Source organism: Lepidochelys kempii, chromosome 14 (genome assembly GCF_965140285.1).
Source record: "Lepidochelys kempii isolate rLepKem1 chromosome 14, rLepKem1.hap1, whole genome shotgun sequence".
NCBI classification, from domain to species: Eukaryota; Metazoa; Chordata; order Testudines; family Cheloniidae; genus Lepidochelys; species Lepidochelys kempii.
Window position 1 is genome coordinate 6,657,417 of NC_136393.1, and position 26,026 is coordinate 6,683,442.

Genomic DNA, 26,026 nt, shown 5'->3' on the forward strand with positions numbered 1-26,026 from the left:
GTATGTATTATTGGGATTATGTTTTCCACTGTGCATTCCTTTGCATTTACCAGCATTGAATTTCATCTGCCATTTTGTCATCCAGGCACCAAGTTCTGTGAGATCTCTTTGTAACTCTTCGCAGTCAGCTTTGGACTTAACTATCTTGAATAATTTTGTATCCTCTGCAAACTTTGTCACCTCTTTTTCCAGATCATTTACAAATAGGTTGAAAACTACAGGCCCTAGTATGGATCCTTGAGGGACCCCGCTATTTACCGCACTCCATTCTAAAAACTAACCATTTATTCCCACACTTTGGTTAAAAGATAGAAAACAGTTACTGATCCATAAGAGGACCTTCCATCTTATCCCATGACTGCTTACTTTGCTTAAGAGCCTTTGGTGAGGAACCTTGACAAAAACTTTCTGAAAGTCCAAGTACAGTATATTCACTGGATCACCCTTTTCCACATTTGTAGACTCCCTCACAGAATTCTAATAGATTGGTGATACATGCTTTTACAAAAGCCCTGTTGACTTTTCCCCCACAAATCATGTTCAGCTATAGGTCTGATAATTCTGTTCTTTATTATAGTTTCTACCACTTTGCTGGTATTGAGATTAGGTTTATGGCCCTGAAATTGACAATTGCCTATGGAGCCTTTTTAAAAATCGACATTGCTTTAATTACATACCACAGTTAGTTGTGCTGATGTTTCATATATGAGTTTTTTCAGACCCCTTGGGTGAATGCCACCTGGTTCTGGTGACTTTTTACTGCTTATTCATTGGTTCCAAAACCTCCTCTATCAACACCTCAATCTGGGACAATTCCTTAGATTTGTCACCTAAAAAGAACAGCTCAGGTGTGGGAATCTCCCTCACATTGTCTGCAGTGAAGACCAATGCAAAGAATTAATTTAGCTTCTCTGCATCAGCCTTGTCTTCCTTGAGTGAACCTTTAGCAGTGCACTTTGATCGTCCAGTGGCCCATTGGGTTGTTTGACTTCCTGCTTCTGGTGTACTTAATTTTTTTTTGGTTGCACTTAAATGCCACAAACACAATTGACATTAACTGTGTCAAAAACTGGCTAACAGCAGAGAAAACAGTGACTGAATTGGTCATGGAAACTTGCTGTCACCCACAGCTGTGATCCTTTCTGCCTTCTGAATGCAAGCAACCTTGAGATTTCCCCTGAAGAAACAAAAACAAACAAACAAAACCCCAAAATATTAAGAGTTCCTGGTTTCTGCCAGGAGCAGCCTTTCCCCAGCACACTGGATAGTTTCCTGACTGGTTTATAACAAAAAACAAACAAATGAAGATCGAACACTTATGTAATGCTTCTAATCTTCAAAAGCACTTTACCAACATCACTAAATCCTGCCAGCAGGTATCATTGTGCTCATTGCTCAGATGGAAAAACTGAGGGTTTGTCTACATGGGAAAGTTTCACTAGTTATACTGCTATAATTATACCTGAATAACTACTCCTGTGGACACTCTTATTCCAAAATAAGACTAACTTTTTTGAAGATTAGTTTAAACCCTTTCAAAAGTGACAAATTAAACCAGGAAAAGCCAATCTTATACCAAAATAAGTGGACACACAGTATACCTATAGCAGTAACAGTTCACATATTACTTTGCACTGGTCTAACTTTCCCCTGTAGACAAGCCCTGAGGCAGGGACATTATCTACTTTGTCCAAAGTCACAAAATGGGAGTCATTGTGAAAGCCAAGATTAGAACTCAGGAGTTGCTGGATCCCAATCCTGTGCTCAGAACAACAAACTAGTTGGGCATGTTGTATCTTGGATCTTTATTAGTAGTATTGTGATAGACCCAGGCCAGCTGGGTACAGCAGAGTAGCCTTATTGGGATCCAGGAAGTGGGCGGGCTTTGCCCGCCCACTGCTAAAGGATCCCCCTCCAATCTAAGAGGGGGGTCCACAGGACCTGGAAAACCAAATAATTACAGGGAACAATTAACGAATAACAGGGACAGGAGTGCGGTCAAAGGGTCAAACAAAGGGAACCGGATGGGGACACTGAACAGAGAACCCCGGACAGCACCCACTGCTCTTCGAAGGTGTCAAGGGAGTCAGTAGACGCTGCCCAGAGGAACTCTGCCTGGAGGCGTTAACGGACGGAGGATCAGAAATAGGCCCCACAGTCACAGGAGACTCCATCGGCCAACCTCCTCACTCTGGTTTTATAGATGGTCATTTTAGCTAGGGCCAGGAGGAGGTTGACCAGGAGGTCCCGTGACTTAGTGGGGCCACGGATAGGGAGTGCATAGATAAGGAGGTGAGGGAAAAAGTGCAGCCAAAATCTTAACAAAATATTTGTGAGGAGTCGGAATAAGGGCTGCAGCCTGGCGCACTCCAAATATACGTACGCCAGGGTTTCCCTCATGCCTCAAAAGGGGCAGGTGTCTGGGATTGGGGTGAACCAAGCCAAATACACACCCGTGCTCATGGCCCCGTGAAGGAGCCACCAACTGATATCCCTGGCGCGCCTTGGGACCAGGGTGGAATATAGGCTGGCCCACCGGGTACAGCAGAGTAGCAGAAGGCAGATATACTGGCCACTGGATTAACAGTTTTCCGTTCCCTGACTGACCAGAGCAGGGGCTGCTCCAGGCTAATAAGAGAACACCTGACTCCAATTAACCTGCAAAGAGTCAGGTGAGGCTATTAAGCTAATCACAGAATCATAGAATATCAGGGTTGGAAGGGACCTCAGGAGGTCATCTAGTCCAACCCCCTGCTCAAAGCAGGACCAATCCCCACCTAATCATCCCAGCCAGGGCTTTGTCAAGCCTGACCTTAAAAACGTCTAAGGAAGGAGATTCCACCACCTCCATAGGTAACGCATTCCAGTGTTTCACCACGCTCCTAGTGAAAAAGTTTTTCCTAATATCCAACCTAAACCTCCCCCACTGCAACTTGAGACCATTACTCCTCGTTCTGTCATCTGCTACCACTGAGAACAGTCTAGATCCATCCTCTTTGGAACCCCCTTTCAGGTAGTTGAAAGCAGCTATCAAATCCCCCCTCATTCTTCTCTTCCGCAGACTAAACAATCCCAGTTCCCTCAGCCTCTCCTCATAAGTCATGTGTTCCAGTCCCCTAATCATTTTTGTTGCCCTCTGCTGGACGCTTTCCAATTTTTTCACATCCTTCTTGTAGTGTGGGGCCCAAAACTGGACACAGTACTCCAGATGAGGCCTCACCAGTGTCGAATAGAGGGGAATAATCACATCCCTCGATCTGCTGGCAATGTCCCTGCTTATACAGCCCAAAATGCCATTGGCCTTCTTGGCAACAAGGGCACACTATTGACTCATATCCAGCTTCTCATCTACTGTAACCCTGGGTCCTTTTCTGCAGAACTGCTGTCTAGCCATTCGGTCCCTAGTCTGTAGCTGCGCATGGGATTCTTCCGTTCTAAGTGCAGGACTTATCCTTGTTGAACCTCATCAGATTTCTTTTGGCCCAATCCTCTAATTTGTCTAGGTCCCTCTGTATCCTATCCCGACCCTCCAGCGTATCTACCTCTCCTCCCAGTTTAGTGTCATCTGCAAACTTGCTGAGGGTGCAATCCATACCATCCTCCAGATCACTTATGAAGATATTGAACAAAACCAGCCCCAGGACTGACCCTTGGGGCACTCCACTTGATACCGGCTGCCAACTAGACATGGAGCCATTGATCACTATCCTTCTAATGTGACCACCTGACTCTAATTAAGGCCCCTCTGATACTATAAAAGGGCTTACTCCAGTCAGGCGGAGGAAAGGAAGTGTGGCTGAAGGGCAGGTTAATGAAGACACCATCAAGTCATTGGCAAGGGAGCCCTAAGGTAAGGGGGGAGAAGCAGGAGAGCTGTGGGGAAGTGGCCCAGGGAAACGTAGCAACTCTGGCAGTGAAAGATTGGCTGCCAACAGCTACTACCATTAGGGTCCCTGGCCAGGAACCTGGAGTAGAGGGCGGGCCCGGGTTCCCCCTGAATCTGCCGCTACAGAAACACCTCTTGGGAAGGGAAAACAGGCCTCTGTCAGGACAGGAGGCTAAACTATTTTGGTATAAGGCCCTAGGAGCAACAGAGACTGGGAATTCTCTCACCAACCTCCTTGCTGGCTTATGATGAAAAGGGCTCAGTAGACCGTATCCCTGGCCCTAGAGAGAGAAGGGCTATGTGGAGGATTGCAGTGAGCCTCTGAAGCTAGCATAAACTGCCTGGAAGAGCAGGACCCACAGGGACAAGGTCAGAGCTCTGCCACAGTATTTTAAGATTTGTCCTATTTTTCACAGCCATCACCCTGAAATCTCTGCTTTCCGGGTTCCCCCACAATGGCTGAGATAAGAAGTCACCAAGAGATGGAATGGAATTTAGGTTTGGCATGTCTAGTCAAAGAGAAATCCCTTCTAATGCAAACTCGGCAGGGTCGGGAATCAGGCCCAAACTGCAAGAGTATGTGTGCCAAACAGCTCCAGCTACAAGGACAACCTATGTGCAGTCGCTGGTCACTATAACAAAAGCAAGTATCTGGAAAACATGAGAGACTGGACGTGTGAAATCCCATCGAGACATGCTGTGGGATGCTAGATCAATGAATAATTAAATAATATTTGGCAAGTGTCTAGAGTGGACCTTTCCTCTAAGGATCTCAAAGTGCTTTACAAGAATTAATGAACCCCTATGACACCCTTTTGAGGTAGGGATTATCTACATTTAATAGATGGGGAAGCCAAGGCACAGAGGTATTAAGTGACTTGCCCACTGCCATACAGCAAGGAGCCTGGAATCAAACTCAGGAAGTCTAGACTACTTGTGCCCTGCTCAAACCACTAGAAGGTACCACCTCCACAATAGAGGCAAGTCATAGTATTAAGAAAAGGTGTTGGGCTAAATTCATCTCTGGTATAACTCCACTAACCTTAATGGAGTCACACCATGGAGGGACTTGGCCTGCTATAAGCAAATCGAGGAGGACGACGCAATGAAGCTAAGCTGGGCTCTGATGGAGTAGTTGGCTGTCATCCAGTGACTTTCACGCTTGATCCCCACTTCAGTGAACAGGAAATAAAGAAAACAATTTACCTTGCTAATGTTTTAGATGAGTGATAATATGCAGTTTTATTACAAAAAGTGTGTAAATACCATCCATGCATTCATCCCTGCTGATTTAGCCAGTTGGGGACTTCTCCAAGTAAGGAAGAAATCTTGCAGCAACCTCACCATGGAACAGTGGCTGAAGCTTTGACAGAGAGCAAGAGAAACATCCAGGATGACTTGTCATTGACCTTTGTACGTTTAAAACAATGTCACTTTTCTTCAATGTCACCCACCGAAAAAGGACAGTGAAGGTTATTTTGTATTTATTTATACTGTGATGCACAGCAGCGTTATACATGCAAAGTTAAGAACAATAAAGAGACAGGACTTTGCTACATTCTGCAACATATACAGTGATTTATTTGCAAAATCCCAGGGGTGAGGGAGGGAGCAGCACAAAACTCTCAAAGCTACAGACCAGTATAAACAGTATGCCTTAATAAATTGAGACAATAATAATGCAAGCCACAAAATATATATATATATATAATATATATATACATATACACATACCCTGGAGAAAAAGGAAAGTGCATTCGTTTGGCTGGGAAGTTGCTAGAGCACAGAATGAAGTTTAGAAGGGTGGATTCCTGTTCCAATCGTAACATTCATGCTGCTCTCTGGATGCTAATTCATGCTGATCTCTGGAGCACAGTGGACGAATGCCGTGGTTCTCAACCTTCCCAAACTACTGTACCCCTCTCAGGAGTCTGCTTTGTCTTGTGTACCCCAAGTTTCACCTCACTTAAAAACTACTTGCTTACAAAATCAGACATAAAAATACAAAAAGTGTCTCAGACACTTACCGAAAATTATTTACTTTCTCATTTTTACCATATAATTATAAAATAAATTGGAACATAACTATTGTACTTACATTTCAGTGTATAGCATATAGACCAGTATAAACAAGTCATTGGCTGTATGAAATATTAGTTGGTACTGACTTCACTAGTGCTTTTTATGTAGCCTGTTGTAAAACTAGGCAACTATTAAAATGAGTTGATGTACCCCCAGGGGTACGCATACCCCTGCTTGAGAACCACTGGACTAATGCACTAGCTTTCTGAAGACCTGATTTAAATCACAAGCATAAGTGAAATCTGTACCTAGTCCTAGGTCCTAGTAACCAGTTTGCATTACAAACCCACTACCCAGTTTGGTAGATCCTGCACAGGAGACGTAGGCTTGCGGTGGCAGGGAATGCAGGAAGGTCAGGACCTAGTGCATTGGGGGAGCAGTGTGGTATGGTGCCTCCGGACTGCAAAAGCAGGCAGATCTGTAGGTCAGGAATGAGATACATTACCAGGGCAGTAGGATGGGAAGCTTGCCCACACTCTATCCAGCTCCAGCCAGAACTATTGCTCCTCCTATGTATAAGCAACAAATTCCCACACATTTGTAGCAAAAACAACACAAAACTTCTCATTCTGGATACCGGTACTTTAACTTTTACAGTATTTTCCATCGAGGGGCTTTAGATTTATGATGCACTGTGTTCAACACTATATTGAACTGTACTAAAAATCAAAGAAATCCAATTTTTTTCTTTGATGTATTTTTTCTGTACTAGGAAGCACAGGCAACCAAGTTCTTTCCCTATGCTCAGCCTCATTCCAAAGGCCAACACATCATTGTACTTTTAAGGGGTTGCAAAAGCACTGGAAGAAGCTCAACACACAATGTTGTAGGTTTCTCCCTCCCCACTCCCTCAAGGATTTGAAATCCACTTCTTAGCAGGCTAGGATAGAAAGACTGGCTGAAGAGGCTAAAGGCGAGTTCTGTCCATTTGCTGGTTCTCTAGCAGTTCAAACCATCATAAAAGTACCACACTGTTGATTTCTTTTGAGTTTCATTCCAAAAACTTAAAGCTAAATAAATCTGGAGTTAGTCCTCATTTTTTTGGCCCCAACTCAAACTATTTTCCCAAGTGGAAAATGTTGGTTAAGCATGGAATGTGTGTGATTCGAGAAGGGAATGAGAACACAGGCCAATTCCTGATGACAGTTACACCTGTGCAGCCTTATGGACTTCAGGGAGAACAGATTTTTGCACAAGAATAGATTTTGGTCCCTTTTGCTTTTTCACACCTGGTGTAAGCAGAATCTCATTCACTTTCCTCGACTAAACTCTGGGCACTTTAAGGAAAAAAATTAAGCAAGGTCTGCTTGATTTACACATGCAAACAAAACAGGAAGCTCTTCCTTCATTCTATACCAGCCTTAAACACACACCTGACCTGATGTAACAAGGGTATCACTACAGCAGCCTTGGCTGGACTGTTCTTTTGAAAGGTCCTTAATGATTCTTTTAAGATACTGATTTTCAGTGAAGTCTTTTTGTTCTGGGGGGCAGAGAATACAACAGGGAATAGCTCTGTTTTGTCAACTCCTAGTCATTCAAAGGCTGAAAGTCTTTAGATTAAGTTTGTTTAATGTTTGTACAGTGATTTTGAAGAGCTAACATAGTACAGAAGAGCTAAATATTATGATTGGGCACCCATCTAAAGATCTGTGTCACTTCTAGCTGTTACCTTTTTCTTACAGAAAGCTTAAAACAAACAAATGCAAACTGTAGGGGGCTGGTACACATAGAACTCATGCTTTAACCTCATGTCAGAGCTGCTGATCACACATTTTCGATAATACTTAGTCCTGCCATGAGTACAGGGGACCAGACTAGATGACCTCTCTAGGTCCCTTCCAGTCCTATGATTCTATTCTATGATTCTAATTGTGGCAGATCTTGGTGACAGGATGGCCTGATGTGGTGAATCACTGGAGATTAACTACACAAACTGGTTTCAGAGTAACAGCCGTGTTAGTCTGTATTCGCAAAAAGAAAAGGAGTACTTGTGGCACCTTAGAGACTAACCAATGTATTTGAGCATAAGCTTTCGTGAGCTACAGCTCACTTCATCGGATGCATACTGTGGAAAGTGTAGAAGATCTTTTTATATACACACAAAGCATGAAAATTAAGCAAGGAAATGGTCCACCTTGATCAAGAGGTCCCTGGTTCAAATCTGGGTGCCCCCTTCAAAGTTGGGGGGAGGGATAGCTCAGTGGTTTGAGCATTGGCCTGCTAAACCCAGGGTTGTGAGTTCAATCCCTGAGGGGGCCATTTAGGGATCGGGGAAAAATTGGGGATTAGTCCTGCTTTGAGCAGGGGGCTGGACTAGATGACCTCCTACGGTCCCTTCCAACCCTGATATTCTATGATTATCATACACATTGTAAGGAGAGTGGTCACTTTAGATAAGCTATTACCAGTAGGAGAGTGGGTTTGTGGTGGGGGGAGGGGATGAGAAAACCTGGATTTGTGCTGGAAATGGCCCAACTTGATTATCATACACATTGTAAGGAGAGTGATCACTTTAGATAAGCTATTACCAGCAGGAGAGTGGGGTGAGAGGAGGTATTTTTTCATGCTTTGTGTGTATATAAAAAGATCTTCTACACTTTCCACAGTATGCATCCAATGAAGTGAGCTGTAGCTCATGAAAGCTTATGCTCAAATAAATTGGTTAGTCTCTAAGGTGCCACAAGTACTCCTTTTCATTTTACACAATCTGGGTATCATCCCACAAATAATATTTGGGTTCAATATGAAAACAGTCATTCATTGTCCTCAGCCATTGGAACACTGGGAGGCAGCTTTCAGAGCAAGACAGCCTAAAATACAATGCCACCCAATGTAATTTTCCCACTACTATGATCAGGGTTCCTTCCCCACTCTGAACTCTAGGGTACAGATGTGGGGACCTGCATGAAAGACGCCCTAAGCTTATTCTTACCAGCTTAGGTTAAAAACCTCCCCAAGGTACAAACTTTGCCTTGTCCTTGAACCGCATGCTGCCACCACCAAGCATTTTAAACAAAGAACAGGGAAAGAGCCCACTTGGAGACATCTTCCCCCAAAATATCCCCCCCCAAGCCCTGCACCCCCTTTCCTGGGGAAGGCTTGATAATAGAATCAATCATAGAATATCAGGGTTGGAAGGGACCTCAGGAGGTCATCTAGTCCAACCCCCTGCTCAAAGCAGGACCAATCCCCAATTAAATCATCCCAGCCAGGGCTTTGTCAAGCCTGACCTTAAAAACTTCTAAGGAAGGAGATTCCACCACCTCCCTAGGCAACACATTCCAGTGTTTCACCACCCTCCTAGTGAAAAAGTTTTTCCTAATATCCAACCTAAACCTCCCCCACTGCAACTTGAGACCTATTACTCCTTGTCCTGTCCTCTTCCACCACTGAGAATAGTCTAGAACCATCCTCTCTGGAACCACCTCTCAGGTAGTTGAAAGCAGCTATCAAATCCCCCCTCACTCTTCTCTTCTGCAGACTAAACAATCCCAGTTCCCTCAGCCTCTCCTTATAAGTCATGTGTTCCAGACCCCTAATCATTTTTGTTGCCCTTTGCTGGACTCTCTCCAATTTATCCACATCCTTCTTGTAGTGTGGGGCCCAAAACTGGACACAGTACTCCAGATGAAGCCTCACCAGTGTCGAATAGAGGGGGACGATCACGTCCCTCAATCTGCTCGCTATGCCCCTACTTATACATCCCAAAATGCCATTGGCCTTCTTGGCAACAAGGGCACACTGCTGACTCATATCCAGCTTCTCGTCCACTGTCACCCCTAGGTCCTTTTCTGCAGAACTGCTGCCTAGCCATTCAGTCCCTAGTCTGTAGCTGTGCATTGGGTTCTTTGGTCCTAAGTGCAGGACCCTGCACTTATTCTTATTGAACCTCATCAGATTTCTTTTGGCCCAATCCTCCAATTTGTCTAGGTCCCTCTGTATCCTATCCCTGCCCTCCAGCGTATCTACTCACCAATAATAATCCTCACCAATTTGTACAGGTGAACACAGACCCAAATCCTTGGATCTTAAGAACAATGAAAAATCAATCAGGTTCTTAAAAGAATTGTAATTAAAGAAAAGGTAAAAGAATCACCTCTGTAAAATCAGGACAAAAAAATACTTTACAGGATATTCAGATTCAAAACACAGAGGATCCCCCCTCTGGGCAAAACCTTAAAGTTACAGAAAACAGGAATAAACCTCCCTCTTAAAAGAAACAGTGAAAATTCACATAAAACAAAAGATTAATTAATCTGCCTTGCCTAGCTTACCTATATTGGTTGCAATATTGGAGACTTGGATTAGGATGGGTTGGAGAAGATGGATTTCTGTCTGGCCTCTCTCAGTTCCAAGAGAGAACAACCATGTAAACAAAGAGCACAAACAAAAGCCGCTCCCCCCACCCCAAGATTTGAAAGTATCTTGTCCCCTTATTGGTCCTTTGGGTCAGGTGCCAGCCAGGTTAGCTGAGCTTCTTAACCCTTTACAGGTAACAGAATGTTGCTTCTGGCCAGGAGGGATTTTATAGCACTGTATACAGAAAGGTGGTTACCCTTCCCTGTATATTTATGACAACTACTTCCTCTACTTCAGTGGATTTTACCTAACAAAAGCTGGCTACTTCCCAGAGTGCAGTCAGAGTGAGACAGGGTATGTGGTGAAGAGTCCATAGTTTGGGGGAAAACACCTGCAGGGATTGGCTTTGCACTGTGCCATGTGGAGAGCGGAGGGTAGAAGCATCAGGTTGAAAGAGGTGAGCAGGATGGGGGATGTTGCAGTGTTCACCCTCAAAGATGAGCACTCCTCTACCTTGGAGGAAGGAGGCCTAAGAGAAGGACAGCGTCACATCCCTGGTGCTGGAGAAGAAAGGACAAGACCTAGTTATAATGAATACAGAGGAAATGTATTTATTTTTGAGGCTGCTGGCTACAGCCAGGACACTGTAGATCCCCCTGGCTCTCTAGCTCCCACACGAACTAAAACCCACCTGTGATAGCCAGAGTCGCCACACAGGGGGGTCTCTAAATCCTGGTCTGGACTAAACAGCCATCCAAGAGGCAAATTACAGCTTTACAACCACCCTATGTGCATGCTGACAAGTGTGTTGAAGCCTTACTCTCTGCAGGGATGTTCTGTGTCTCCCAAAGGCCTGCCCCTTTCACTACTCATGGGTGTGAGGGAGCAAGTGCACAGGTGGCTCAATAGTTACTGCTGTTTGCTGTGGAGGGGGCTCTGCCTCACCCATTAACCTTTATGTGCGGCTTCACCTAGCCTCCCCCTGCACTGGAGCACAGCTGTGCTTACCTCAGTGTATCCTAGAGTAGGGTTTGCAGAATCAAGTCCTTAATATTTAATCAAGCCGTGAGGAGGGACACAAGACTGACAGAGTATGTTTGTCTGCACACGTGTGGGCGGGGAGCATAGCTCTTGCCTTTATTGGGTGTATTTCTCATTTCTTCTGGATGTTTTGATTCCTTATCTTGAATCTTCTGCAGCTTGTTTACTGAACTAAAGTTTAAGGATTCTCTATGACTCTGCGACCACATTCTCGCCTGCCAGCGGGTGGGGCTGCTTATGTGTTCTTCTGAGAGCGTCTCTCACTGGGGAGGGGCACCCAACTTCTGTCAAAAAACCCTGCTCTTCATTTACCCAGCCTGCACACAAACAATGCAGAGAGGGAGAAGGAAGGGAGAACGGGGGATTCAAATAATCTTTCTTACATACAAGGTAGGGACAATCATCACATAAATGCAGAGCCATGTACTGTAGAACCAGCCAGAGTCAGAAGGGACTTGGGCTTTATTCCAAACCCTTCTTGTCATTCATTTCAGCTTGTTTTTTTTTAATTTGCAATTGAGGATGAGCATAAAGGAAAAAAACTGGTCTCAGTGTGTGGGGGGTAGGGAGAGAAACAGCTGAGCAGTGTGTCACTCAGCCCAGCCTGAAGTAGAGGTACAAAGAATAAGCAATTGTTAGGCAATTGTTCTGGCTGTTGTCCACTCTTTATTTGCAGACAGTACACAAGAGGTTCTTTATCCAACAGAGTACGTTCTGCTGCACAATAAAATGCTCACTTTAAAAAACCCTACACCCCAGCCTTCAGTCTTCTTTGGTGCTCACGTTAATAGATTTCAAAAAGAAGGAACTAATCAGATGTGCACTTAACAAGCACGTGGCATGAGGCTTCACAATATTCCCTCCCTCCTTTATACTTTGTCATCCCTTGGTGTGCTGAATCTAATTTAGGCCAGATCCTGCTATCAAGACCCTATGCATGCACTAGCATGTTTTGCACCAGTTTTTCAGCACCCAGTGCTCACAATGTGTTAAAACCACCTGCAATCACCCCTAGAGTCAGAAGCAGGATCAGAAACAGAACCCATTCTCCTGGATCACAGGCCTGGGCTCTGTCCACTGGACCACTCTGCAAAAGATAAAATCATCACATGCATCCAAACAAACAGCTCAACAGGGAAAAATCTAGATTTAAAAGTTCTAGTTTTAAAACACTTCACATGCAATAAAACCTTCAACCACCACTGTTACAAACAGCACCAGAGTTCTGGCAGGACCCTTGTTTAAGCTCTTATCCAGAACACCTCGACAGAATAAACTGTATAGAACTCCATTTATCTACCTTGAAGGGATGGGCCCACCCTCCACCCTGCTAAGATTTGAGCTTGTGGTTTATGGAAGTGCAGCAAAAACGGATACCTACCCAGGTGTTTAAGCAGAGTGGTAAGCGTAGTACATTCGAATCTAATGCTTCAAGCCCAACCCTCCAAACTGTTAAAGGAAGCCCATCACCTCTAATTATTGGACTAATTTAAAAACCAAAGTAACTCCAGTTTCTGACCAAGCCCCCTTAATACAGCTTGATGGAACAAAATAAAGTTTCTTTTTTCCACCCATATCTAGGGGTTTTTCTGCTCTGTTTTTCAGGTTCACTAGGATGGGAAAATCATAGAATATCAGGGTTGGAAGGGACCTCAGGGGTTCATCTAGTCCAACCCCCTGCTCAAAGCAGGGCCGATCCCCAGCATGACTTACGGGAGATCCATACAAACATGTACGATGAACAGAGTATTTTGCTGCCAACGTCTGCAGCTATATAGTCAATGTAGGTGTTTCGTGAGGCGTTAGAGGGGACTCAGGTTTTAGACAAGTGTGTGTTTTTCAGGCTGGTGGCTACATATGAAATGATTTCCAAGAGACAGCACAGGTGGAGTTTTTGAACAGCAAAGTTTCAGGTATCATGGGAGCTGTTTGATGTGAACAAAAATTAAGTGGCTTAATCCCAGTGTTATATGCAGAAAATAGACCGGCCTCATTTTGCTGGGATCTAGAGCAGAATTCTCATCCCCTTGCTTCCCCATCACCTTTGTTATTGGCTGCAAAAGAGCCAAGCCCTGGATCAGAGCGGACTTTTGTCCTGTTTACACACCTGTCCTGCAGAGCAATGCTTCTCCTGCGAGGCAGCTGCTCCTGCAGCACTTTGCACTCGAGCGGAGAAACATGACAATGGGCAAGTTAGCGCCTCCCCAGGAATGAGAACCTGGAGTCAGTTTGAAACCGTCTCCCAGGGCTTGCCTAGCAAAGCAGCTGCACAACTGGATGCAAATAGCTGTGCAGGAGGCTACTTCAAGGCAGCTTTATGCAAGCTTTGGTCTCTTGTGTCAGTTTCCTCATTGTGTAATCTGTGCTACTTTGACAGGAAGGAAGAGGTTTAAGAAACTACTCACCATGCAGCTTTCCCCCCCCCCTTCCAAATTAAAAAAAGTGAACAAGCCTTCAGCTTACTCAAAGGGGCAACTCCAGGACTCTTCCCTAACCTATTCATTGGCTGATTATTGTCCCAGTCAGTTTCTCATTCCTTTCCCTTCTGCACCCCCCCCCCACCCCGCAAACTCACCCTATTTACTGCTGTAGCATAATTTGGAACTTGCAAGCTCTTCTGATGGGTATGATTAACTACCAATGGTTCTTATTTTAGAACTGCCTTGCAGCCTGCACATGTCAGAAAAGATTAATTTAGTAGCATACAACTATCAGTCACACATAGACCTGGGAAGTCTAGAAGAATCTACATAGTTCATATCAACCAAAAACGAAAGCCCAAATAATCCTTGATGTAAGAGGGCCCTACGACACTTCTGTCCTCTGATGATGGGAAGTGGGATAAGTGGTACTAGCTAGTTTTTGACACTATAGCTGGTCATTTAGCGTTCTAAAGGGGGTTCAGTTTAGCCCTTCAAGGCAAGAGGCTATATTTTAGACACAAGAGGGAGGAAGTAAAGGAGATTATATAAAGAAGTTCAAAACAGAGAAACCCTATTACATAGGTATCAGTCACAGCAATACAGCAAGTACTGATGAGTCACTCAAGTGCAGGCATTCTTCAGTGTGAAGGTAAGTGGCAAAGTGAAAGCAATGATGTGACATACCATTTTTAAGAAACAGTTCTATAGGAGCAGCTAAGTTACTGTAACACTTGATGAGCCTGATCAAACCTTATTGCAAAGCAGGGGAAAAACTGCTTTTCTAGTGATCTTGCACTAGATCTTTTATCTCCTAATTTCCATAAGGTCAAGTATGAGTTTTCAGAGTCAACTGGTAAGATGGCACACTTTTTTTAAGTGAGGAAGACAATGTTCTTTGCAAGGAAGTGGGAGGGGGAGATGGAACACAGCCGCCCCTGCCCCCATTCCTTTGTAGGAAGATTAGTGTGGTGTGATGGTGTTGACACTGAAGTTAAGAGCGACAAAGCAGAAAATTCTGTGCAGATGGCAGCTATCATACATTTAATCAGATGACTATATTTTTGACACTTCAAACAAGTGTCAAAAAGCCAGGTCCTGCAACATGCTTCACTCCCATTGCATTCAGTGGGACTTCAGCACCCTAGGAGCCATCCCAGGCACGGGTCCATAACTGATGGAGAAGGGATCAGCACTATCCTCCTAACAGTTTAGTATTGTAGCTACACAAAATACTATGGCAAAAATTGACACTGCTGTATTCTATGATGCAACAATAGGAAGGCTACAAATCCCTGCAGCTATATTGTGAATAAGCTAATTAATTTATACAAGGTTTTGCCATTTAACCCCATAAAAAGCACAGAAATGCCATTCAGATGACCCAACATCTTAAGGGTTTTTAAATTCTGGTCACAGGACTGGTGATCAAATGCTGTGCGATAGTGAGGACAAAGCGCTGTTGCTTTGTTCAGGTTTTACATTGTATCTCCTATGCTGAAAGGATGTCAAGGGCACCTAGAGCTTTGGAAGGATGCCCTTCAGCACAGAGTTTGTGCAAGACCAGAAATCATTATGATGTCCTTGCTACAAAAGTTTGAAATCAAAATACATTAGTGAATATTTTAAATTAGGGGCAGATTCAAACTTTGCTGTTCTTAAGCCTTAAACAAACCCCCTCAGCTATACATGATTAACTACTGAAGGTAAAGTAAATTCATAGCACCCAAATGAGGCTGTATATGTTTATTTATCGTCAGTAATTTTTTTTAAACACAAGGCAAAATATTAATAGCTGAAAGGCAACACTTGCAGAGTATGTACAGAGCAATGTACAACTGAATGTAAGAGGCTTTAATCTATTAGTAATTTAACCATTTTATAAAAGCAAGTGATGCTTTTTCTCTTTAAGACCTTCTTTAGAAATAATTTATTGCCAATTCTGAACTAAAGCAAGGAGAGCAATGTACAATATAAAGATGCTGTTAGCCCCAGGAAAGTTATAAAAGATACACATATAAAAACTGTAAGCCACAAACATTTATACAAAGCTAATACAAATCTTGATTGTTAAAGAATCTATGAGGTTGTTACAAAATATTTTTCATAAGGCTTCATGGAAGGTAAACTCTCACTGCTATTGAAAGCACAGGAAAGCAGTTTTAAATATTCTGCAATTCAATTATTTGTTTTCAAGTTCAAGGCAAAGAAATTGCAAATGGCACTGTATTGCGATGCTGTGTAATTTAAAAAACCCCTATCTTAGATTCATCTACATCATGGTACCATCAAATACAGACTGACCTAAAAAGTCATCTTGTGACTAATTGAGCATGAAACACGGATTATTCTGAAACAGGAAATGTTGCTTTTGGAAAACAACTTCTGCAACCATCTTTAAAGATAAATGCCTAGAGATTCTTGACCAGCTTGGCAACCAGCAGGAAAGCTAAAGGGGTGCACAACTATCGCAGTCTTCAAGTGGCAACTTGCTTATAAACTCAGAGGGCCCTACCCCAAACAGTGCTGTGTTCAGAACTATCAGGTGTGTGTGTGTTTGTCTGAGTTTTACATACATTAACAGCAGGATGGAATAAAAGCCCGTTAGTTCCAAAGTTTCTGCTGAAGTTATGAGGAGTTCAAAATACTGACTCAGTATTAGCCAAGAGTCAGGCAATACTACAGACATGCTCAAAGCATTTTAGGTTTGCTAGAATCCTGGATGGCAGGATTAAAAACCCTTTTACCAGACACTCATTAGCCAGAGGCCTCTCTGGAAAGATGAGAGGGGGACTCCTCCCTAGGGGCCAGCATTTATTTTTTAGAATGCGAGATTACATTCTGCAGGGGCTGATGGCTTACTCCACCTGAGGAATGTGGGGACCTACTCCATTGGTAAGTGGATTTTTTCAAGACCTGGTGAACAGCCACCATTTATTTTCAGGTACCAAACCAAATTTAAACAATGCAGCAAGGAACGTTTGCTAAATGCCATTTTCACCTTCAAGTACAGACTGTACAAGATAGTGGTATATAGAAATCATAGCTCAATGCAGTTACTGATCAGTCAGTGCGGCAGTGTCTAGCCAATGATCCTTGGAAAATTAGTCCCATTAAAAGTAGCTTTTTTTTAAATACAAAAAAGCCTCCGGATTTTTTCTGCATTCCACCTCCACTGGAAATTTAAGCCCTGACTTTGAGTGTAAACCAGTATGGTACAGTCTTCACTTTTATTAGCTTTTGATCACACATTTGCTTTTGCTTCTGCTTCAGTACGTATATGGACAGTCTCTGTTCTGCAATAGTACATTACTACACCTTGCATCCAAATTATACATTTCCACACAAAAAAATGCATCCAGTAACAAATCCCAAAAGAAATAAAGCCGCCTAAACGGTGCTTTCTTTCAGTGTGATGGAAATGGCCATAGTGTAGTTTTGAGCCAGTCTGTCACATAGGAACAAATTTACAATGTTTCAAGGTTAGACTTCGGGGGGCAAAAACATGTGAGAGAGAATAGGGAGAAGGAGAGAATACCAGCAAATGATTTACTTCAATATAATTGTCTTAGATGGAATTAGTCAGTGTAAGTTTCAGATGGAGAGAAGTTTCACACACTGAATTTCCTACCCTGTCTTGATGTCAAAGTTTAAGGCTGAGTGATCCAAGGAAAGGGGTGGCTAGAACTCCAGTTAAGAAAACAAGACCTTTCTGGGAAGAACATACGTGACACCCAACCAAAACCAAGTAGCATGTATTTTGGATTAGTCCAAGGTGTATGGAAGCATTCTGAAAAGCAGTTCTACTCATCGTTAGGGACCCTTCAGAAACATTTACTTGATAAAGTGAAGTCCAAAGGCTTGATTCTTAACATTCACCTCCCACTGACTTCAGCTGGACTTGTGGGTGCCTGACACCACTGAGACACAGGTGCTATTCCTGCACGGGCATCAATTTTAATGAACATTTCCTGCGATGTGAAATTTCAGTTTCAATTTTTTTTATAAGTGAATTTTTGTTTAGACTGATAGAAATCATTGGCATAATTAAGAGTATTTTCCATTTCTATAGCACTGCATCTACAGATTTCTAAGCACTTTGCAGTGGTGGGTAAACACTATTCCCATTTTACTGATGAATGAGGTACAGAGAAGCTTAAATGACTTAGTCACAGGAAGTCAGAGGCAGAGTTGGGAATAAAGCCCAAGCTTCCCTGACTCCTACCAAAATGATCCCATCTTCAATGCAGATGGTTTTAAGCCATTAGAACCTTATGTCAAACCACTTGCCACACATGCAGTGCATCTATGATAAAACCCATCTTAAGAAATTGCTCTCCTACCACAAGAATTAGCTTGTTTTATGGGGCAAGTATCAAAACAGAACACTGGAGGGGCAAACAGAACTATTTGATTTGTGCAGTAGTGACCTGGACTTATTTCTTTAACACACCAATTGGCCAAGCTTAATTTTATTTAGTAAGTGCTCTTCGGCATACAAAGTTTCAGCCAAAAGTATATTTTGCCCCACAGCCAAAGTGAAACCCCACAAGAGTTAGTTGTAATGGCACTTTGGGCAGAATACAACTGGTGACAAATGGCACCTGTAGAAAACCCTATGTAGCACGTTTGGCTCAAGTATTCTGACAATAAGGAAAATAGTTTGAGGCTTAAAAAATGCCACCATGGAGAAGCAGAATAGGAGGCAGTTAGACAAAAAGGCACCCTTTAAAAATTGGAAGTCAAATCCTACTGAGGACAATAGAAAGGAACCCAAACTTTGGCAAGGCTAGTGTACAAGTATAACTAGGCAGGCCAAAAAAGAATTTGAAGAGCCTACCAAAAGACACAAACTAACAGCAAAAATTTTTTCAGTACATCAGAAGCAGGAAGCCTGCCAAACAATCAGGAGGGGCCACTGGACAACTGAGATGCTAAGAGCATGTTCAAGGAAGACAAAGCTGTTGCAGAGAAACTAAATGAATTCTTTGCATTGGTACTCACTGCAGAGGATAGGAGAGATTTCCACACCTGAGCCATTCTTTTCAGGTGACAAATCTGTGCAAGTGTCAGAGATTGAGGGGTCATTAGAGGCGGCTTTGGAACAAACTGAAACTAAACAGTAATAAGTCACCAGGACCAGATGGTATTTCCCCAAGAGTTCTGAATGAACTCAAATATGAAATAGCAGAACCACTAACTGTGGTACATAACCAACAGCTTAAATCGGCCTCTGTATCATATGACTGGCAGATAGTTCATGTAATGCCTTTTTTTTTTTTTTTTTTTTTTTTAAAAGGCTCCATAAGCGCTCCTGGCAATTACAGGCCTGCCAGCTTAACTTCAGTACCAGGCAAACTGATTGAAACTACAGTAAAGAACAGAATTATCAAATGCATGGATAACATATGTTGGGGAAGAGTCACTGTTTTTGTAAAGGGAAATCATGCTTCACCAATCTAACAATTCTTTGAGGAGGTCAAACATATGGACAAGGGTGATTAAGTAGATATAGTATACTTGGACTTTCAGAGTCTTTGACAAGTTCCCACACCAAAGGCTCTTAAGCAAAGTAAGCAGTCATACTTTGGGCTAAGATGGAAGCTCCTCTCGTGGATCAGGAAACAAAGGGTAGGAATAAATGGTCAGTTTTCAGAGTGGAGAGAGGTAAATAGGGTCCCTCAAGGATCTGTGCTAGGACCTATGCTGTTCAATATATTCACAAGTAATCTAGAAAAAGGGGTAAACAGAGGTGACAGTCTGCAGATGATACAAAATTACTCAAGACAGCAGTCAGCTTTGGATTTAACTAAGAGTTATAAAGGGATCTCAAAACTGGGTGACTGTGCAACAAAATGGCAGACGCAAAGTAATGGACACAGGAAAACAATGACAAATATACACATAAATGAGAGGGTCTACATTAACTGTTACCACGCATGAAAGATCTTTGGAGTCGCTGTGGATAGTCTTCTGAAAACATCAGCTCAATATGCAGTGGTAGTCAAACCAGTAGGAAAGGGACAGATAAGACAGAAAATATCATAATGCCACTACATAAATCCATGGTATGACCACACCTTGAATAGGATGTTCATTCTGGTAGTCTCATCTCCAAAAAGATTAGAATTGGAAAAAGTATAGAGAAGGGCAAAAAAAATGACTAGGGTATGGAACAGCTTCCATGTGAGGAGAGATTAAAAAGACAGACTGCTCAGCTTCAAAAAGAGACAACTAAACGGGGGTGGGTGGGGGGGGTGGGAAATGAGAGAGCTCTGTAAAATCATGAAGGAGGTGGAGAAAGCGAACAGGGAAGTGTTATTTACATAACACAAGAACCAGGCATCACCCAATGAAATTACAGGCAGCAGGTTTTAAACAAACATAAGGAAGTACTTCTTCACACAACCCAGTCAACCTATAGAAGTTGTTGCCAGTGAATGTTGTAAAGGCCAAAAGTATAACTGCATTAAAAAAAGAATTGGGTAAGTTCCTGGAGTATAGGTCCAGCAATGGCTATTAGCCAAGATGGTCAGGGATGTTTCTAAACCCCTCACTCCCAGAAGCTGGGACTGGACAACAGCGGATAAATCGCTCAATAAATTGCCCTTCTCTGTTCATTCCCTATGAAGATCTGGTACTGGCCACTGTCAAAAGACTGGATACTGGGCTAGATGGACAATTGGTCTGACCGAGTATGGCCATTCTTATAGTTCTAGGGATTTCTAGACCTGATTCTGACAGACTCTCTGAAGTCTGCAGACTTTAGCATTTACTATTGTGACATGTTATGCTCATCTTTCTGCATAGACTTTTGGCCTAGTGGTGTTTGGCCTATTTACCCATATCTGCATAAGGCCACACTGTGGGAATTTGTCTTCATATAAGGCCACTGCAGAAGGAAAGAAGACAGGAGGCACTTATGTTTGCGAATACTTCTGTGCATTAGTGAATGCTTGTTGATGTAGGACTAGGCACACTGTAAAGTTATGGTGAAAAGATACAAAAGCACTTCAAATCGGCCTAAACTCTGGGGCAAGGTACCTAGATGTAAGCTATTCAGCACAGTGACAAATTCTAAAGCTAAGTTTGCGTCTCCTTCCCACATCAAAATTTCAGATCACAGTGCTCTGTGCTTTGTTATAGCTCTAAGAAGCAGAATACTTAAAATATGCAATAGAAAATGAAGTTTAGAGTGAACTGTGCCATTTACTAGTTCTTGATCATCTTAGTCTTTATAGACAATTCTGGCAGAAGGTATTAATGCTGACAGTTCCCAACTTTTTTGTATTCCCTGACCTAAAGCATACCCTACCCAAAAACCCATGCAAAACTTTATATTTAAGGTAGGAAAGGCATTATTGTCAAGTATCCTAGCTTCTACATGACTCCAACAAGAAATTTATGGAATATCTACCAATGAAGGACCTGAGAAATCAAAGTCAGCTATATTATCACAGTCTTCATTATAGAATTAAGGAGGAGGTGAAAAGGAACAGTTTTCAAAAATCACTACTACAAGTCTAATGTAATTCTGATGAATGTACACAAGTCTGGACGTGGAACTTTGACAGTGGACTGTGTTTTCTAGATATACTTTTTGCAACATAAAAGCACTGGAGGTCAAGTTTAGTCACTTTACAGGTTATTTGGACTTAGGTTTGCTATAAAATTATAACTGAGTCAACTCAAAGCTACAGTGGAAGAGATTAAAGCCTCAATTTCAGCAGAAATTGGCAATAATGTGTTCAGCAGCAGCTTTCAGCCACACATCAAGAAGTCTGACAGGACCTGGATTTTTCTACTCCCGTTGTAAACCACAATTTTAAAAACACAAAAGGTATTCAAATAAAAATGTCTTTTTGCACATCACTGTAGCATAAGCTGCTTGAGGTTGTCATGAAGGATGGTATCCTTGACGTCACGGAAAACCAGCCGGATGTTTTCTGTGTTAATAGCAGTGGTGAAGTGGTGGTATAGGGGCTTCTGCTGTTGGTCCCGGCGTTTGGTACGAAAACAATCCACCAGGAATTTTTGGACGTCTATTAAGCAGTGGGGATCCCCTTCGAACTCTGGGAAATAGTTTTTGATGCTCACTTTTTGTACTTTTTCCTCAAGCAAGTCTGTCTTATTTAGAAATAGAATGATGGAGACATTGCTGAAAACCCGGTTGTTGACTATTGTTTCAAAAATGTTCAGTGATTCTGTAAGGCGATTTGTTAGCCGATCCTCCATGAGCACCTGGTCAAATTCACTTGAGGAGACCAGGAAAAGTATCGATGTGACACTGTCGAAGCACTCGAACCAACGTTTCCTTTCTGATCTTTGGCCACCTACATCAACCATCTTGAAGGGAACATTTTTAATTTCGAAGTCGTACTCGTGAATCCCTTTCGTGGGTCTTCGTGCCAGCAGAATATCTTGCTGCGATGGAAGATAATCCTAAAAAAATAAAGCAAAGTTTGCTGGTTAGGGAACAATAATGACCATAGTGGCTTTAGCAGACTTCTGACCCAGAAAAGTTGGAAGGAAATTTATTTTTGAAGAGTCTTCATGCACTATTCCATTTTAAAAAGTTCTCAGTCTCTAAAACTGGGATTAACACACCCAATCCTAAAATGAGAATCCCTCTAGAGCAGTGTTTCTCAATGACCAGTCCATGGACTGGCATCAGTCCCTGAGATCTCCCCGATACAGTTTAAGGCAGCAGCAAGCTGGTCCTTGGTATCAAAAAGGTTGAGAAACACTGCTTTAGAGAACTGAAACTTTCCCTTTGCTACATATCAAGTGACCTTGGTAAACAATATTGGAAGAAGCATTACCCGTTCCTCATGCCACCAGCTTCTTTTATTCCCTCACTACAGATTCTTTTGTAAGAAGTCTCCTTCCCCCATCTGTTATACAATGTGCATTTGTTGGCTCACCCTCTACCCCAGAGGGCTGCATTAGAACGATTCTACCAATTCTAACAAACAGTAAGCACTCACTCACTAGCTTTCCCCTCTTTGGCATATTGCTCAGCTGATCATGATTAATTAAAGAACAGAACCACTGTTTGACAAGGTATTAAGACTACCTAAGTTTTTATTGAATCCATAGATGCCATCACAAAGAAGCCGGAAACACAAGGAACTCCTTAATGCCTGCACAGCAACCTTACTGTCTTTCTCTCTCATGGGAAACAGGCAACATGAGTTTCTAGGCGTTCCATTATGAGTAGCTACATCCCATGGAATGGAAATACTCCGTACAAGTTAAGAGTTGTTTCTCCAAAGTGTAGGAATTTAAACAGATGAATCCAAAAGACCAAAGTTGTGGGATCTGATCCCTAAAGAAAGCTAATGCATTTTTGGCTTCTCCATTTTCACAGGAGTAATTTTGCTGATTTGTGCATTTACCTCTGAGCAGCCAGTTTGCTAAATTTTATGTTCACAGATTTGTTCTCCAGGTATATATAAATCCTTTGTTATACTTCACTGTTCAGACATGTCATGCTTTGGTATTCATGGCAGTTTTAGAAAACAAGCTCTAGGTTTCAAACATAGAAGTTTAAAATCAAGTCTCTCTTCACTTAAAAATCTATTCAGAGATCTTTTCCTGATAATCCCAGTCAATGAAGGGCTCCCGGCTCAACATGAGGCCTTGGGAACACTTGTGAAGTAAGGTCAAGAGAACTGATTCAACCAACTTCTACTGGGTTAGAAAAAAACCCCTAAATAAAAACAGTTAAACAAACAAAACTAGAATTTAACAGTAGTACAGTTTGGATTTTGAAATGCCTAAATATGCCTGTTTTGCTTTAAATTAAAGCTATACAAAACCTGAATGTTTAATTCGTTTCAATCAGGGATTGTTATAAAATTTCAGACAAACTGTTTAAAAACAATTAACAAGACAATATTAATATCACTGCAAGCTTTTACAGACAGGGAATTATGGGATTCTATTTTAATAGACATCTGTTAAAATTAATTTTTAAAAGGGTTTAAGCTGAATTTAAAACAAAAGCAAGATTTTAAGGAGCACTTTGTTTTAATGCATGAAAACCAGAAAGTGAAACTAATGAGGGAACAGCAACCGTTTTGTCTAAACTCCTGATTCTTTTATTTCAAGCTGGCCTCAACTGAGATGTTTGGGTGATTCTGATAAAAAACAGTTACCAAGAAACTTTCTGAGCCACCACAAGGCTCCCCTCTTTGCTCTCATCTTTAGGGTACTGACGTACACTCATGATGTTGCCACCTAGTTTCTCAGAAGGAAAGCCGAAGACTTTAGAACTTCACCTACTGTCTTAAAAGTGACCCATGGAAAAAAGTGACCACCACCACCCTTTCTGTAAAGGAGCAAAAGATCAAACACATTCCTGAGATCAACTCCCTCTCAAAGAGGTCCTCCATCAAAGCCAGGGACCAGACATTCCTGATATTTCTAAAGGTAAAAGACAAGCAAACTTTTTAAACACATTTCAAATACACAAAACAGGGCACAAAGCATATTTCTACAATTCCTTTCCAGCAGATAAAATGCAAGACCCTGACCTCCTATTAGAGCTCCCAAGATACACATGCCTGCAAGAGCACCATCAGTGACCAGGACATCTGGGTTAAGCTCACAACTGGGCATTAACGTTCGGCTTAAATTTCAATGAAAAAGTGTTTCACTTCCCCTCTTAAAGACCGTTTACTGTTACTGGCACATAAAAGCCACCACATTTTAATTAAATGTAGCCAAATGTGAAGTAACTGTACACAGTCTGTAAAGGGCATTGTGAATGTCAAGCAGTCTGTGCACAGTTGAAGGCACCACTGACTGATAAGATTCCCATCAATTCCCATCTCCTCATAGGTTTCCCAATGCCTAAGCATGGAAAAAAACTAAATTTCACCTCGTTCCAATTCATTTCTCCATCCCCACAGTCTGATCCACTCTTCCCTGTCATACGTGCAACCACAGGGCACCAATTCCTTCCTTTCTATTTCATATTTAGACTTGAGGCCTTCTTGCTCCTGTATAATTTCTTAAGTCATCCCCTCCTTTCAATCCTCACTGCCAACGTTCTGGATCACGCTATTGTTCTTATAGCCAGTACAAATGACATCTCCATCACTGGCCTCCCTGAAACATCCCATGTCCATCAGTCTGCATCTCACTTCTTGTCACTCTCAACCTTGTCCCTAGGACTCCACCCCCTTTTTCAGCTTTGCCATTTCCTTTTCTCCTTACAGACAAAACAAGCAAGGTAGGAATGAAGATGTTACTATTCCAAGGAGCCAAGCATCTTCAACTCCTCCAAATGCCTCCTCAAAATCCACCACTTTGGCCTTATTTTCCACCCTCTACTTCCACTCCTGCACTGTCTGCTCTCCCAACCTACTTAGAAATATCAGAACGTGTCACTTGCTAGTGTGACTCACTTTGTCTGCCTAATCTGGATTGGAATCCGTTCAAGGAAGAGACCAGGTGTCCGAGGATATGTCCACGCTGAGGTAGGAATAGGATTCCCCTGCCCATGTACATGTTCGCGACAGATCAATGAGAGCTAGAATGAGTGCAAATAGCAGTATAGCTGGGGTAACACAGGAAGCAGAGACACGACTGAGCTGTGCCAAGTATGTACCTGCCCATCTTGGCTGTGCCTCTGCTGCCGTTGCCGGTGCTACCTGACTACACTGCTATTTATACTTGCACTAGTTCTCATCAAGCTGCTACGTGTGTGTGTGTGTACAGGAGCAGGGGACTCCTACCTCTCCTGTGGTGCTGACATAGCTGTAATCTAACATGCCGTGCAAAGCTAAGGTCCTATATAAAATGTTTACAATTAATATTTACTTGACCAATAGTGAGAAAAAGATATGGAAAAATAGAGAAATTTACAATTCAGCTTTGAAATAAACATATATGTTATAATCATATATGTAAATGAACCGATTTCCTTATTCTGTTGACTTGGTCAAGCAATCTGAACGAGTAGGTTTTAGACATGCTGATCTCTCTAGCTTCCTTATGTTAAAGGAGAAAAGACCATAGTCCTGTCTGTTCATTACCAATGTAATTTCAAATCAGTCTGTTTGCATGAGACAGGAACAGGGAGTGCTTCTACCCATAAACTGCTACAGTTCCAAAGCACAACAATAATCTTTAACCGCCAGCAAAAAGCTGTGCTCTAATCATACAAATGAGAAGGAATAAACCAAGAGAGCTTTACCCAAAGCTATATTTACACTTTCGTAACAAAATTACCTAGCGTTTGCCTGAAAATATCTAGTCATTTCCGTTAAAAGATGATTTTGAAGAA

The 26,026-nt window shown here is 42.3% G+C and overlaps 1 protein-coding gene across 2 annotated transcripts in view; it reads right to left on the bottom strand.

Moving 5' to 3' along the window:
* Positions 1 to 15,462: 15,462 nt before the first annotated feature.
* The window catches only part of GNA13 (G protein subunit alpha 13), a 43,343-nt gene continuing 32,779 nt past the window's right edge, over positions 15,463 to 26,026 (bottom strand). For both annotated transcript variants that reach the window (XM_073310539.2, XM_073310538.2), the window contains one exon: positions 15,463 to 22,173. In XM_073310539.2, the coding sequence (XP_073166640.1) occupies positions 21,601 to 22,173 (573 nt within the window). In that variant the 3' untranslated portion in view covers positions 15,463 to 21,600. The remainder of the gene's footprint in view (positions 22,174 to 26,026) is intronic.